The following is a 13,291-nucleotide window of genomic DNA, read 5'->3' as shown; positions in this document are numbered from 1 at the left end:
AGAGCACATAATCCAAAAATAAGGTTACCAGCCAAATGACCATATATCACCCGCAACGTTTGGGACTGGTATGCTGCTTATTTTCGCTAAGCGGGAAATTATTAAGCAATATTTTTTCTGCGTAAGCAGCTCTATGAAATTTGGCCCATCAGTAACGATTAGTACTGGTATAGCATCGCTCATTGAACGAGAGTCCCGAGACTAATATATTGCTAGCCTTTCTGTGTTCTGTTAAACCACAATGTTTTCCCGTGGTCTGACCGAAAAAGAGGTTGAATTTGGAGTGGATTGTGAATAATAATTCTACACCGCTATGACCCCCAGGGCCTGTCATAAGCTGTCAGTATTTTCTAGCCAGTAATTGTAGCTTTTAATCTGTTCATAATCACCCCAAAAATATTGACCCTGCGGGCCGTCCAAAGGCCATGCTGTTATGGATTCGTTCCTCAACTCCAGTTTCTTTGTTTGGAGGGACTGCATTACTATTGCTCAAATATGAAATTCATAATTTCACTCTGATGGCCCAATAGATTAGGGCATATTATCCGGATGACGTAAGTTTATTCATTTATTTTATCTTGAACTGCATATCATGTATCAGATTTCAACGTTGTCGTTTATAAAATTGTCTCTCTCACAAAGTAATTTTCAGTTTTTCATATTTTAATTTCAGAGTTTCAGAGTTAATGGAGACAATGTGAAGTGCATGGAGAACAGGTAAGATCTCAAGGGGGTGAGGGGGGGGGGTGGGGGTGGGTGAAGTAAATCCAGTCAGTATTTTTGTAGGGGGTGGGGCATGGGGGACAAACATATAATTTGGGGCAATGTTATCAAACCATTCACCCCACCCCTGTCCCCCCCCACTTCTATTGGGGGAGGGGGGGGGGGCTCTACACCCCACCCCTGCCCCCCTGGTTACGACGCTGCATGTTGGAAAGCCTGTTGAAAGAATGGAAACTTAGGTGCAGTAAATATGATCTTAACATCTATTATATCGTTGCGGTACCCGCTGCCAAAACATAGGATTCGAACTGCCTCTACCTGCCGGGCAACCTCGGTAGTCTGGTTGGTGAGACACTGCTCTAGAATTGCAAGGGTCGTGGGTTCGAATCCCACCAGAGTAACATGCCTGTGATATTTTTTTTCACAGGACTCGGGAAAGACCAACATTAATATGCTTCTTTCTGATTATTAAAAATAAATAAAAAATAAATACTTTTTACTATGATTTGAAGACCAGAAATATGGTTACAGTTGATTTCAGTTAATGTAGCCCTCACCTTGAAGCGGCCGCCCGGCCTTGGTATTTTAGGCGATTTCTCAATAAAATAATGTTTATTATGTTACTGGGTCATTTATATAATATTGGTATATGCTGTGGAAAGACCCTGTGGAGTTTGTACTTTGAAATTTACCAAAGTTTACTTTGGCATTGAATTGTATATAAATTGAGTGATTGATATGAAATTGTCCGCTTCGTACACAAAACCATCTCGCTTAAGTTAAACAGGGCTTAAACACCATTTGGAATTATCATTGTCCATTGATATAAAAAGGACATGGTTGCATGAACATCGATGAATATGTGACCTGCAACTTGCACCTTTCCAATCGTACAAGATGAAATGACTATTAAATATTGCTTTTTCAATTCAATATTGCTTTTTCAATTTTCAATTCAAGCATGACAGGTCATCAATAGTTGATTTGGATTTGAGTTTTTGTTGCATGTCAGTAAATCGTGTGGACTGGAACGGTGATGTTTTTGTTCGGTTTCACTGATCTGTTTAACAGTTACAATGCAGGCAGCATTCTTTTTCTGTTGTCACTCGCATTCGTTAAAAAAAAAATGTAAGACCTGATATGACTCATAATGCTTGGGGTGACTTTCTACTTATTTATATCGATTGATATCGATTTTTATATCATTATTTAAATCAATTTGGATTTGTTTTTGTTGTTGTAGTAAATCGTGTGAAGGGGAACGGTGAATTGTTTCAGTTTCACCGATCTGGCAGGTACATTAGTAACTGCACCCTTTTTGTGTCACTCGCATTCGGTAAATGATATAAAGGGCCTTAAATGACTACAAAAAGTATTGCGTTTACTTTTTTTTTATAGAATAAACTATTTTCCCCTTGTCTGGCTTTTATTAATAGGTTGTGGTATGCTACCATACATTATTTGGTTTGCCACTAAATGGTTATTTTAATGTAGCCTTACTTTAACTTTACTTTTTATGTTTTCCTCTTCTTGTTTGACCGCCCCCCCCCCCCCCCCACCCTGATGCTGTTGGTTTATGTCGGCTTAAACAGTATATTGATGTAAAATGGGTTTCGCTGACCTTTTAAATCCTGCATAAGCTGTATATTGCAATATGGATAAATCTAACTTAATGGCATATTATGGAAGCTATTAACAGTACACTATAAAAACTACCGGGTCAGAAATTGACCTTGTTCCGTGTCCAAGAGGGCCCGACCCATATCTGGGTCAACGTGACCCTGAATCCGAGCTAAACATCAAATTTTTTAAAACCAGTTCTTGAGTCAGCCTGCAGTTCGCGATGGCAAAGTCATATTCAGCGAGCTTGGAACGTAAGCAGTGGTATAAAGGAACCAATGTGATGCAACTTCTTTGATGTCATTGGTTTGCCGGTCATTGGAAGACGAGACGAAAACAAAATATTAAGAAAAAATACTCGAGAAAAACAGAGATGTCCAAGAAGAACCTTGCATGAAAAACCGCAGCTTGATCTTCGGAAGAAAAGGCAAAAGGCCATTCACCTGTGAATAATGGATGTCTATTGTGGTCGCTTCCTTTCCCATCTCTTGCCGATAGATAATCCCATTCAGCCCACTGTTCTTGTGGAGAATAGAGACTTCTGATAGAACCAAAGATGTAAAATAACAGTCAAAGATGAAGAAAAGGGCAAAGTGAGTCAAACTATAGTGTATAAGGAGAAAGCTTTGTATCCTTTTTTATGGGAGTAGATTAAGAAGTTTTTGTCCTTTCTCTAGAGTTTTGTTTGGTGACAATGCTGACTCCACAAAGGTGAGGGGAGATTTTGTCTGGATTGAAAAGACCGAAAGAGCCCGACACTGTTGATGGGAAGTTGGGGAACAATTTGAAACCTTTGTAGTGAAGAAGCCGCAATAGCTTCTTTGATTTGAGGGAAAATCTCTTTAGAATCTCATTGAAATCATGATCGAATCATTAGAATCTCATTGAAATCATGATCGAATCATTAGAATCTCATTGAAATCATGATCGAATCATTAGAATCTCATTGAAATCATGATCGAATCATTAGAATCTCATTGAAATCATGATCGAATCATTAGAATCTCATTGAAATCATGATCGAATCATTAGAATCTCATTGAAATCATGATCGAATCATTAGAATCTCATTGAAATCATGATCGAATCATTAGAATCTCATTGAAATCATGATCGAATCATTAGAATCTCATTGAAATCATGATCGAATCATGTTAGTGTATATGTATCATTGGAAACTGATTAACGTGTATGTTGGCAAGGCCGTTATTTTATTGTTCAAACTAGTTATTGTTGGATTAATATTATATAACATTTCTGTTATGAAACCAAGGAAGCCTCAGCTTCATCACTGGCTCGCAAGCAAAGCCGGTGAAACCTGTAATCAAAGATGTATGTTGTGTTAACCAGAACACTGGGGTTTTCCCTACTCGTCAAGTCCCAGATCAGTGTTCCGGGTTCTTTCTTTTTTATACGTGCACTACCATACAAGTATTTCTTGATGTAAAGTTGACAGCGACTATGAAAAAGATTACTTTTTTTGAGTTAAAATTAAATGTTTGCATATTGTTAATGAAACAACCATGTTGATGACGTATGAGTGTTTAAAAAACCTATTTAATATTAAATTAGAGACGAAAACAAAATATTATTACTACTTTAAGATGATTCTTAAAAATAGGAGGAATTGATATTGTGGTCTTCTTTGCACTAATGCATTGCTTCATCCATTTGAACCATGAACCATCAACTCAATCTGGGTGTGATTCAGCGTCTAACACAAAACTTAACTATCGATCAATGCGTATCCTTTAGGCAAAAGACGTTGGTTATAGATGTAATCTTGAGCACTTATCATGAGGAATTTTACTGACTAATGCGTCGTTCCACTCCGCAATCCTTTCTTCCGCAATCCTTTCTTGTATTCGGGAGTTCTCCTTATTCTCCAGGGGGCCACTTGGCTCTTGCTCTTTGCTCCCTGAAGCTACTGCTGATTCATCCTAGAATCGCATGCATGGTCACAAACTTATTGGGTAAAGAGTGTATTCCAGATAAATGCTCTCGAACTGATTAAAGATGTATGTATGGTCGCCTTTTGGTTTGGGGAGAGTACATAATATAGTCCAAACTTTGAAGAAACATTTCAAGCAGATTGCAAGACACTGCTCTAGAATTGCAAAGGTCATGGGTTCGAACCCCATGACGAGTTATGTGTCTGTGATTTTGTTTACAGAACTCCGGAAAGTACGAGTATACAGTGCTAACACACATCGGTGTATATGGGTTATAAACTAACAAAATTAATATCACTTCCACGTACTTGTCATGATTTGTGAGGAAAACAGTGAATAACTGCTCATGTTTTCTCATGGGTTTTGTGGACGTTCATGTTGTGCTTATCTTCTTGATTTGGAATATCGAAAAAAGAATCTGATATTTTTGGTGGGAAGTATTGTAGCCGTGCACAATATCAAGGAGAAATATCGATGCTAAGCAGGAGATTGTCCAAATTGTCTGCATCAAACAACACAATGTGTATGGACTCATGATGGGCCAGTGTTTGGATGACCATGTGTTTGCCAAGGACTTCAAATCTCTCCGCTCTTGTCAACAACCCAATGATTCGCAGTGTGTGAATATCAACAACAAACACACAATCCTTACCTCACCGTATGGACAATGTCTAAAAAAAGTTCTGGCAGCGCAATACCCTCTCGAGTCCCGCTCTACAAATTTACATGACAAAACACAGGCGAGGTAATCGGGGAATTCCCACCGGCCACTGACTGAAAATGTCGCCTTAATTTGCGCCGGGCTCCCATGATGGCTCACGTTGATGATGATCAGTTGCAGTATTTTGTGTGCGTGTAACCGAGCAACATGGAAACTCAGACAAACCACAAAAACACCATTTGCTGAAAATGCCTATCATTTGTCACTAACATTCCATTGGAATGACTCTCCACACCGGAGGATCAAGTACACAACCTCTGTTGCTGCACTCCACAACCCCCAACAACAAAAGCATTACTTCTCCTATTTAAATGATTACAGAGACAACCTGAAGTTTAACTTCACAGTGACCCTGGGAAATTATTTCACCTCTTGTGCGCACCAAAAGAGCAACTTACTTCTGCACCGGTGATCAGATTGTGCTATAAACGCGCTTAATTTTCGGGTGTTATTTTTTGTGGGTAATCATATTAATAGAATCGAGATTTTGACAGCTTTTTTTCTTTTCTTCAAAATAAAGGTTTCCAAGAAAATTCTAGTCCTTTGTGGAGATTTTATAGGTCTAGCCTGGTTGTCTTAATTGTGTTGAGGGTTTTTGACCTCTGTTGTAACACCTCGATTCCCTGTACTTTTTCCTTCGCTTTTTGTAGGAGGCTGACCTGGCCATTGCCTTTTGGGTTTATTGTCATCGATGTTGTTCGGTTTGATTTTTTGCTTGTCAGCTGCTCTTGAAAAAAAAACTAATGAGCAAATTCGTCTTCATTTTCGTAAAGAGTGTCGATCAGTTCCCTTAATTTCCATGGTCAAAATATCTGATCCTTTTCATTTGGGGGTGTGGGGCAAGCGTTGACAAGACAGGGATGGTGGGGGTAAGCCCACTTTAAGGTGGGCGGGGGTACCGCCCCTGTCCCCCGCTGATTGCGCCACTGTAATAGGTGTCCAGTTAAAACATAAAACTGATATTCTGTAACTGTTTAATAATACGCTAAAGCAAGTTACTCACAAGAACGAGTTACACAAAAGCACAATTTGAAAACAAACATAACTATGCTCTTGTTTAAATCTCACCCATCCCTTACCAGATATGATCCCCCATAGTGTTGGGGATCCATGGACCCCCCCCCCCCCCAATCTAACCCCTCCACACCTCGACCTACCAGCTCGAGCTCCCAACATAAACCACTACCAGGGTCAATGAAGTTATTTATCAAGTCAGGCAGCTTTCACAATTATGACCAATTGAGTATGAACCAAAACAAACAATAATCATATTTTCAAGATTTATTTTATTTTTCGAACAAAATAATGAGACACTCTGTGTCCACACTGAAACTTAATTAAATACAAACATCTTTTTAAATAAAACGGGAATGTTAAATAAAAATTAAAAATCATGAATTAAGTTACAAATAATCTACAAAATGTACTTATTATAAAACATGTTGTTTGGTGGGGCTGCAAAGATAACAACATCAAGGCACGAACAACCTTTGAGTCGAACTTCTTGTGGTCAAAGCTTGGACTTTCTTTTCTGTGGTTAAACCATGGAGGTATTAAATAGACCAACTTCTTAAACCAACTTCTTAATGTTTCTTCTCATCTAGCAAACACGTTAAGGTTCAAAACCATAATTGATATAATTTACATTGATTGAGGTTGACAGTTGGAACATTTTCTCAGAAGAAATCAAACTACCTTGACCGGCTCCCAAAACTATTCGCCATTAAAAACAATGTATTTTTCCCTTGTGGCTGATGAAACATAAAATTCTCTCTGAAACACTCCTTTAAAATGCCTTTTAAATACAACCCAGCTTGGTTTTGTTAAACTTAATTTTTTATGACTGTGGTGGGTAAATTGCATTTCCTTGGCTAAAACGAAGAGCTTCGGCCGATATTTATGATGCTAAGTGGTCTGGGCCACATGTTTAGTGTAAAAGGTATTATGGGTACTTGTAACACATCCGACCCCCAACCACTCCTGAACCTGTGTGGTCCCAGAATCAAAAATAGAGCCAGTTTTTGGGGTTGAAATACATCGAGTAACAAAACAAGATATTTCAAAACTCAGGGTGTGAAAATATTGGTTATTTCTCCTTTGGGATGAGATCGACACGAGTTGTGTCTTCCTTTGCTTTGATGAATCATTTGTCACTTAAGGGTTTGCACTTGAATTTATGGCCCGTTTGGTTTGGAGATGTGGAAAGAATTACAGTGCATACTAAAGGGATGAGTTTGCGGCTCGGAAAAGGAGTATCCTAAGAACCAGTTTGCGGCTAGAAGTGTGGTGTAGTGGTGACGAATGTTTTTAAAGTCTCGATTTCTTTCTGGAGAACCGAGGGACGGAGCAGGAAATTGTAGAGAGGTGTGCTTCGGGGAAGGGAGAGGTCATGAAAATCCGTTGCATAGAATACATGTTGAGCCAGAAATTCGGATGCATTCAAATTTACTTTCATTTTTGTCACCATAGATATTTATTCCAATGAAGAACTGTTCTCAAATTTAAGAACCAAACTTAGCCCTCGAAGGCCATACAGATATATTGGGGGTCAATTCCATACAGTCGCTAAGAACAGAGTATTGCTAAGCAGTTTAGCGTTAATACCAAACACGGGTTACTTCCCAAACTGTTGCATTATGAAGTCATGACTGGTTATCTGCCACAAACAGCTTAGCAAAATCTGCCTTATTAAAAAGTGGACCCTGATTATCTTAACTTTAAGTTATTAACTTCAAATTCAAACTTGTATTGTATACTATTAATTATTCTAACCACAAAAGGTGAACAGTTATTATAATAATAATTAATCTCAAGCTATTTACATTTACAAAAAACCTTAACAAATGTACCAAAAATCAGTTTGATTCAAAATAACGTTGCTCTTTTTACAAAAATGGTAAAAAATGTTTACTTTTTACATGCGTGGAGGTTTTAATAATCATTGGTTCAAAGTGATCTCTATCAACCATCCCAATCTATTTTGTAAGAAATTTTGTATAAAAAGTGAATACTTAATGAAAGTTATATTTAAAAAAAAAAAAAAAACATGTTTTTAACTGCGTTTAGAAAATTTGACAAATGACTGTAGAAGACAGTGATATTTAGGTGACGATATTATGGAAGACAATATTTTCTTTCATAGCCATTCGGTATGGTAAATTGAAGCAAAAAATGATATAAGAAACTTACAACGAAAATGGGTCCAGTCAGGCTACCTTGGTTTTTAAAGAGATCAAGAAAATATTTGACTTTGAAAGTGGTACCAGACTTTTGCAAATATACATTAAAATAATATCCAAGTATACATGATATTCAAAGAATGCTTGAAATGCATATACTAGACTTGTACCACTTTTTTAATGACAACTTCAATATTCATTGTCAATGTGTATGCTTGAAACCATACAAAGATCAACTCGGTATATTACATATCAATTTAAATACGGTTTAACATCCCCCAAGTTTTGGTTGTAAAAGATTGCATAGATTCTTTTCAATGTGTGCTCATTATTATTTGTAGTATAAAAAAAGACACCCATCGCAAGAGAAGGCTGCCACCCAATGCTAAAAAAAACACCTGTTGACCCATGTATACCCATTCACCCTTAAACTCATAAAATGACTCGGCCCACATAACTTAATAAAATATGAAACTCTATTTACAAGGCAACTTTACATACACAGGACATTCTTTCCTTCGTTCACACAATCTGACTTTATGGTTTAATAGGACACGCACAGCGTGTTCAGCAATAACTTGTAACACAACAGAGAGTTCACCTTAAGTGTTTATCGACAGGCTGGCTAACCAAAGTTCATTGATGGACCCCTTTCACCAGACACACAAAGTTAGTTGATGGGGCTTCCACCAGACACACAAAGTTAGTTGATGGGGCTTCTTTTACATGATTTGTCTGTGGAATGGTCTTCCCAAGACCTGGCCTGATTCGGGTAGTTGTTCCACGTGCGGGCTTCTGGGAGGATGGATTGCGTACTCTCAACTGCGAGGTATGCTTGGTTTGGTGAAACCTGCTGTTGTGGGAACTGGTAGGAGGAGGGCATCGTGGTTGCAGACGGACTGTTGGGATTGTTTGCATAGTAGCCGATCTGGGCTGGTTGAGGCTGCTGAGGATAGTCATAGGTTTGACCGGTAGGCGAGGGGTACTCAGCATAGTGAGGCTGCATACTGAAGTCATAAGGCTGTACTTGGTTTGAGGAGGTAGGTGATGAGGAGAAGTGCTGCTGCTCGGGAGACAGGATTTCCTCCTCCAGCTTCATGGTGTTGGAGACTGAGACAGCGACGGGTATTGGGGGTATACCCTGCCGGTTGACCCACTGCTCTGATTGCGTGAGGTTCTGGCAACTGTTCATCATGGCATACGTGTTGCAGTTGGCGGTTTGTTGCGCCTGTGGACTCTGAGCGGAGCTTGCCACGAGGTAGTGGTCGAGGTCCTCGTTGATCAGGCCGTCCATATTGGCCATCATGTCGCTACTGAGATCTCGAACGTCCACACCAGCCAGGTCCATGGGTAGCTGCTGCTGTTGACGGTCACCGCCCTTCAGAAGCTGGATGTACTTCATGCGTTTCTGTGGCGGCTGCCCGTTCAGGCAGTCTGTGTCATTCTTGGGCGTGGTGGGTGGGGTAGGAGGACCATTCTGCTGGGGTGTGGCATGGACGGCGTACCTCTTGGAACCGTCGTCGCTGCTGGTGTCTCCCGGAGAGCGAGACCCCTTGCATAGCGTGGTGGTGTCGGTACTCAGAGGGCCCTTGCTGGGTTTGTTGTTGCTCTTGTTGCGACGTCGTGGCTGGTACTTGTAGTCGGGATGGTCCTTCTTATGTTGCTGGCGAAGACGTTCTGCTTCTTCGATGAAGGGCTGTTTCTCTGGCTCTGACAACAGTCTGCAGAAAGACAAATATAAAAGTAACTTGTTAGCTCTCAGTGTCATAATTATTTTGTTTAATACAGGTAATGTTTTAAGCAGAAATCAAAGCCAATTCAGTTTCTTTTGTTTTAGTTTATTGTCTCACTACGTGAAGACGTTAGCATTGAAGGCATTTTACCAACTGTCATTGCATTTCACCAACTCACTTTGTTTAGTGATCTAAAAAAAAAATTGGCTGACTAACAGTAAATATCCATGATATAACATTTAAGTTTTAGTTAACAGTTCAATCATAGCTATGTTAATGCTGCAAAAATTTGTATTAAAATCATACAGTGCTCTGCAAATATGAAGTCTGTACTTTTAAAAAGTTCGCGACGCGATTGTCGATAGGTCAGTGATGCATTGTCAAGTCCCTATAAAATCCATCATGCATGAGACCAAAACTAAAAACGAATCAAAAGGCTTTTACATTTTTTTTTCACCGATTATGGCAAACCCCGTCGGTTTAAATCATGAAAAACCCCTTTCAATTTTCTATTGTGTGCTCGTGAAGAAGGCGGTCTTTTTGGCCATTCTTCGTGTCTTCTATGGCACCAGCGGTGTGACTGATGGGAAACCTTGAGGATATGACTAGTTAGAGAATAGAAACCTCTCACTGGCTTTTTAAAGACGCCGCCTTTCATATTTCCTTGGTTGTTAAGTCATCGAGAGTGTTTGATTGGGAGTTGCTGGCAATCTAATGATAGAATGACTACCGTAGTTTTCTGTCTCCATTGTTGCCGTAAGTCAGAATTGAGTGCAACTTTTGAACGGGGGAGTAATGTTATGAAATAAACGCTGGAGAGAAACTTGATCAATGGGACGCGTGACATGGTCTTGACAATACACGTCAAATGTAATGCATGCGTGTTTTAAAGTTGTTATAAAGAGGCAGATCATAAATTAAGATTTTTGAATTCTGCACGTGTACACTGCTGAAGTCAAAGATCTCGAGCATTTTTTATTTTTTTTAGTTATATTTGCAGTTTCTCATATTGCAGAGTAATTTAATATTGAATTTAATTATAAATATTGTAGGCCTAAATATTTGTTTAAAGACCATTTTCCTTAGTAAAACTTTCCTTAGTAAAACAATATGCAAACAAACTTCAGCATTGTCTTTGTTCCCTGTACAACATGAACAGAGAATTCCACAACAAAATGTGCAACAGAATAGAAATGCCGCCAAAGCATGCATGATGAAGCAGGGACACTCACTGACACAGAACTGAACTTAACAGGAACAAAATGAGCACCCAGAAACCTTAACACAATTACGACTAGTCGGTGGGGATTTTGTCATACAGCTCAAAACTGCCATAAACAATGCACATGCGATCCGCTTCAATACCATCGCAAAGGGTTCAAAAGTTGAAAAGTTCGCCGCGTACAGTTTAAAAAGTTGCAGCACAATGGAAGATTTGAGGCTCTTAAAATTATCCAACCATGTCCACAAAGGAGATAAAACAGTATGTGTAATGTATTGTGAATCGGTTGAGAACCCCATTGTGAACCTGGCGCAACCTCTGAATGACCGCAAGTTGCATGGTATTTAAAAAAGGCGGTAATATTGAAAGCTGCCCTCGCAATGGTTTCATGATACCGCAAGAACAAGCAGTTTTCATTTTCCATTGTATACTAGTCTGAGACTAAAGAGCCAGGGTAGACACAGAGACAGTTATATATAAACATAAAGTTGATAGTCATTTATACAAAGTTGACATTCATTTTGATCAATGCAAGCATCACTGCTTTATCTTCCCTGTCGTGCCATTGCGTGCTATGACGAGCTCCTTGTTCCCAGCCAGCAAGGTGTACACGTGCCGATTAAAATCAGTTTAAAAATTTCCCCATCGTATTCACAACGGTTCATATTTATCAATTTTTTGAGATTCTGCATTTCTGTGGTTCACCATAAAACAGCAATTTCTAATTGGCATATATTTTAGTTGATAAACTTTCTGAAAACAGTTAAAATTTGCCGTAACGCATTTACAACATATCATCATTTTTTTAATATTTCGCATTACTGCGGTGTGGTCCACCATAAACAGCAAGTTTCAAATTGGCATATTATATTTTGATAAACTTTCTGAAATAGTGCACCAACGGTTGCGGTCAATACACCCACATTGTATTTGACTGACAGTATACCTTGTTTATTGCAATTTAGCTTCTAAATCATAAAAAGTCAGTACTCATGTTGTTTATTTAAAAATTGTGAAAGGAATGTTACAAAGTTGTCACCGCACATGTTTTTATACACACAGGTGTTCTGGAATGTTAGTATTACTATGAATTCACGATAATTAATTTATAGACAAGACCCTCGTGACACACAGAACCACATAAATTCATTCTGAGTTACTCACTTCCACAATTTGCCGAGCGTCTTGCTGAGTTCGGCGTTGTGTAGGTGTGGGTGCTGGTCGGCAAGTTTCTTGCGGGCTGCTTGGGCCCACACCATGAAGGCATTCATCGGTCTCTTGATGTGGGGCTTGGCGTTGGGGTTACCGCTGACTCGGGTCGGCATCGGGACCAGGGACCAGTCGTAACCCTGGAGCACCCGGCTGACTGCATCGCGGATGGACGGCGAGAAACGGGGGTCCAACGCTGATGGGGTACCATCACCGTGAAGCGTGGTGTCTGAAGACTCCGAGCCGGACTCGCTGCAACCCGGGCTAACCGGCCCGTCACTTCCACGAGATAAAGGTCTCTCCATATCCGAAATCTGTACGCTCATGATGATGTCCTTGTGCATTAAATACTTGGAGTAGTCACACTAAAACTTTCGGCAGTGTTACTCCGTGAATGATAACAATCGTTGTGACTCACGCTCGAGGGGCAACTCGGCTTTTATGAGGCGACGATGTTTAGTCACCGGCACTCCTCCAAACCACTTCAGCACCCCCTTGTAATTCTCTCACCCACTTTTTTTTCGTATATTTTGAATCGTTTATTGACATATAATTAAGGGAAGCCTAGACTTACGGCACTGTGCTGTACCCCCTATGCCTCTCCACACACTACCCGTCTTGCAGACACTGTGTACCTTTTAGGCCCCGCCCACACCGGGTTATGATTGGCCGGTCACAGAGAAGTGGTTTGTGATTGGTCGTGTGTTCGTGTGGACGTGATTTTCTTCACCGGGTCGGTATAACGTGTAGCGGATTGCAATGCACGTGTGTTGATTGTATTTGGAGCTTTCGTTCCAAGCCAAACTGTATGTTAGTTTTAAAAAGTGAACAAATTGTGCATATAATATAATATAAGATGCATCTTCACTTAAACACAATTTTGTTTCCGTCTGTTTTATAGCACCGTCAGATTGGTTTTGTTTCGAAGAGCA

At 39.7% G+C, this 13,291-nt stretch overlaps 1 protein-coding gene across 1 annotated transcript; it reads right to left on the bottom strand.

The window, feature by feature from the left end:
- Nucleotides 1-6,354: 6,354 nt before the first annotated feature.
- Nucleotides 6,355-12,804, bottom strand: LOC117292957 (transcription factor Sox-10-like). The gene is made up of 2 exons (XM_033775139.1): nucleotides 12,315-12,804; nucleotides 6,355-9,916 (listed from the first exon to the last, which is right to left on the bottom strand). The coding sequence occupies exons 1-2, from the start codon at nucleotides 12,701-12,703 to the stop codon at nucleotides 8,899-8,901; spliced, it is 1,407 nt and encodes a 468-aa protein (XP_033631030.1). The 5' UTR covers nucleotides 12,704-12,804; the 3' UTR covers nucleotides 6,355-8,898.
- Nucleotides 12,805-13,291: the final 487 nt, after the last annotated feature.

This window comes from Asterias rubens, chromosome 7, assembly GCF_902459465.1.
Source record: "Asterias rubens chromosome 7, eAstRub1.3, whole genome shotgun sequence".
Taxonomy (NCBI): domain Eukaryota; kingdom Metazoa; phylum Echinodermata; class Asteroidea; order Forcipulatida; family Asteriidae; genus Asterias; species Asterias rubens.
Note: the sequence above shows the minus strand (reverse complement) of the source record. Positions and strands in the feature narration are given on the sequence as shown.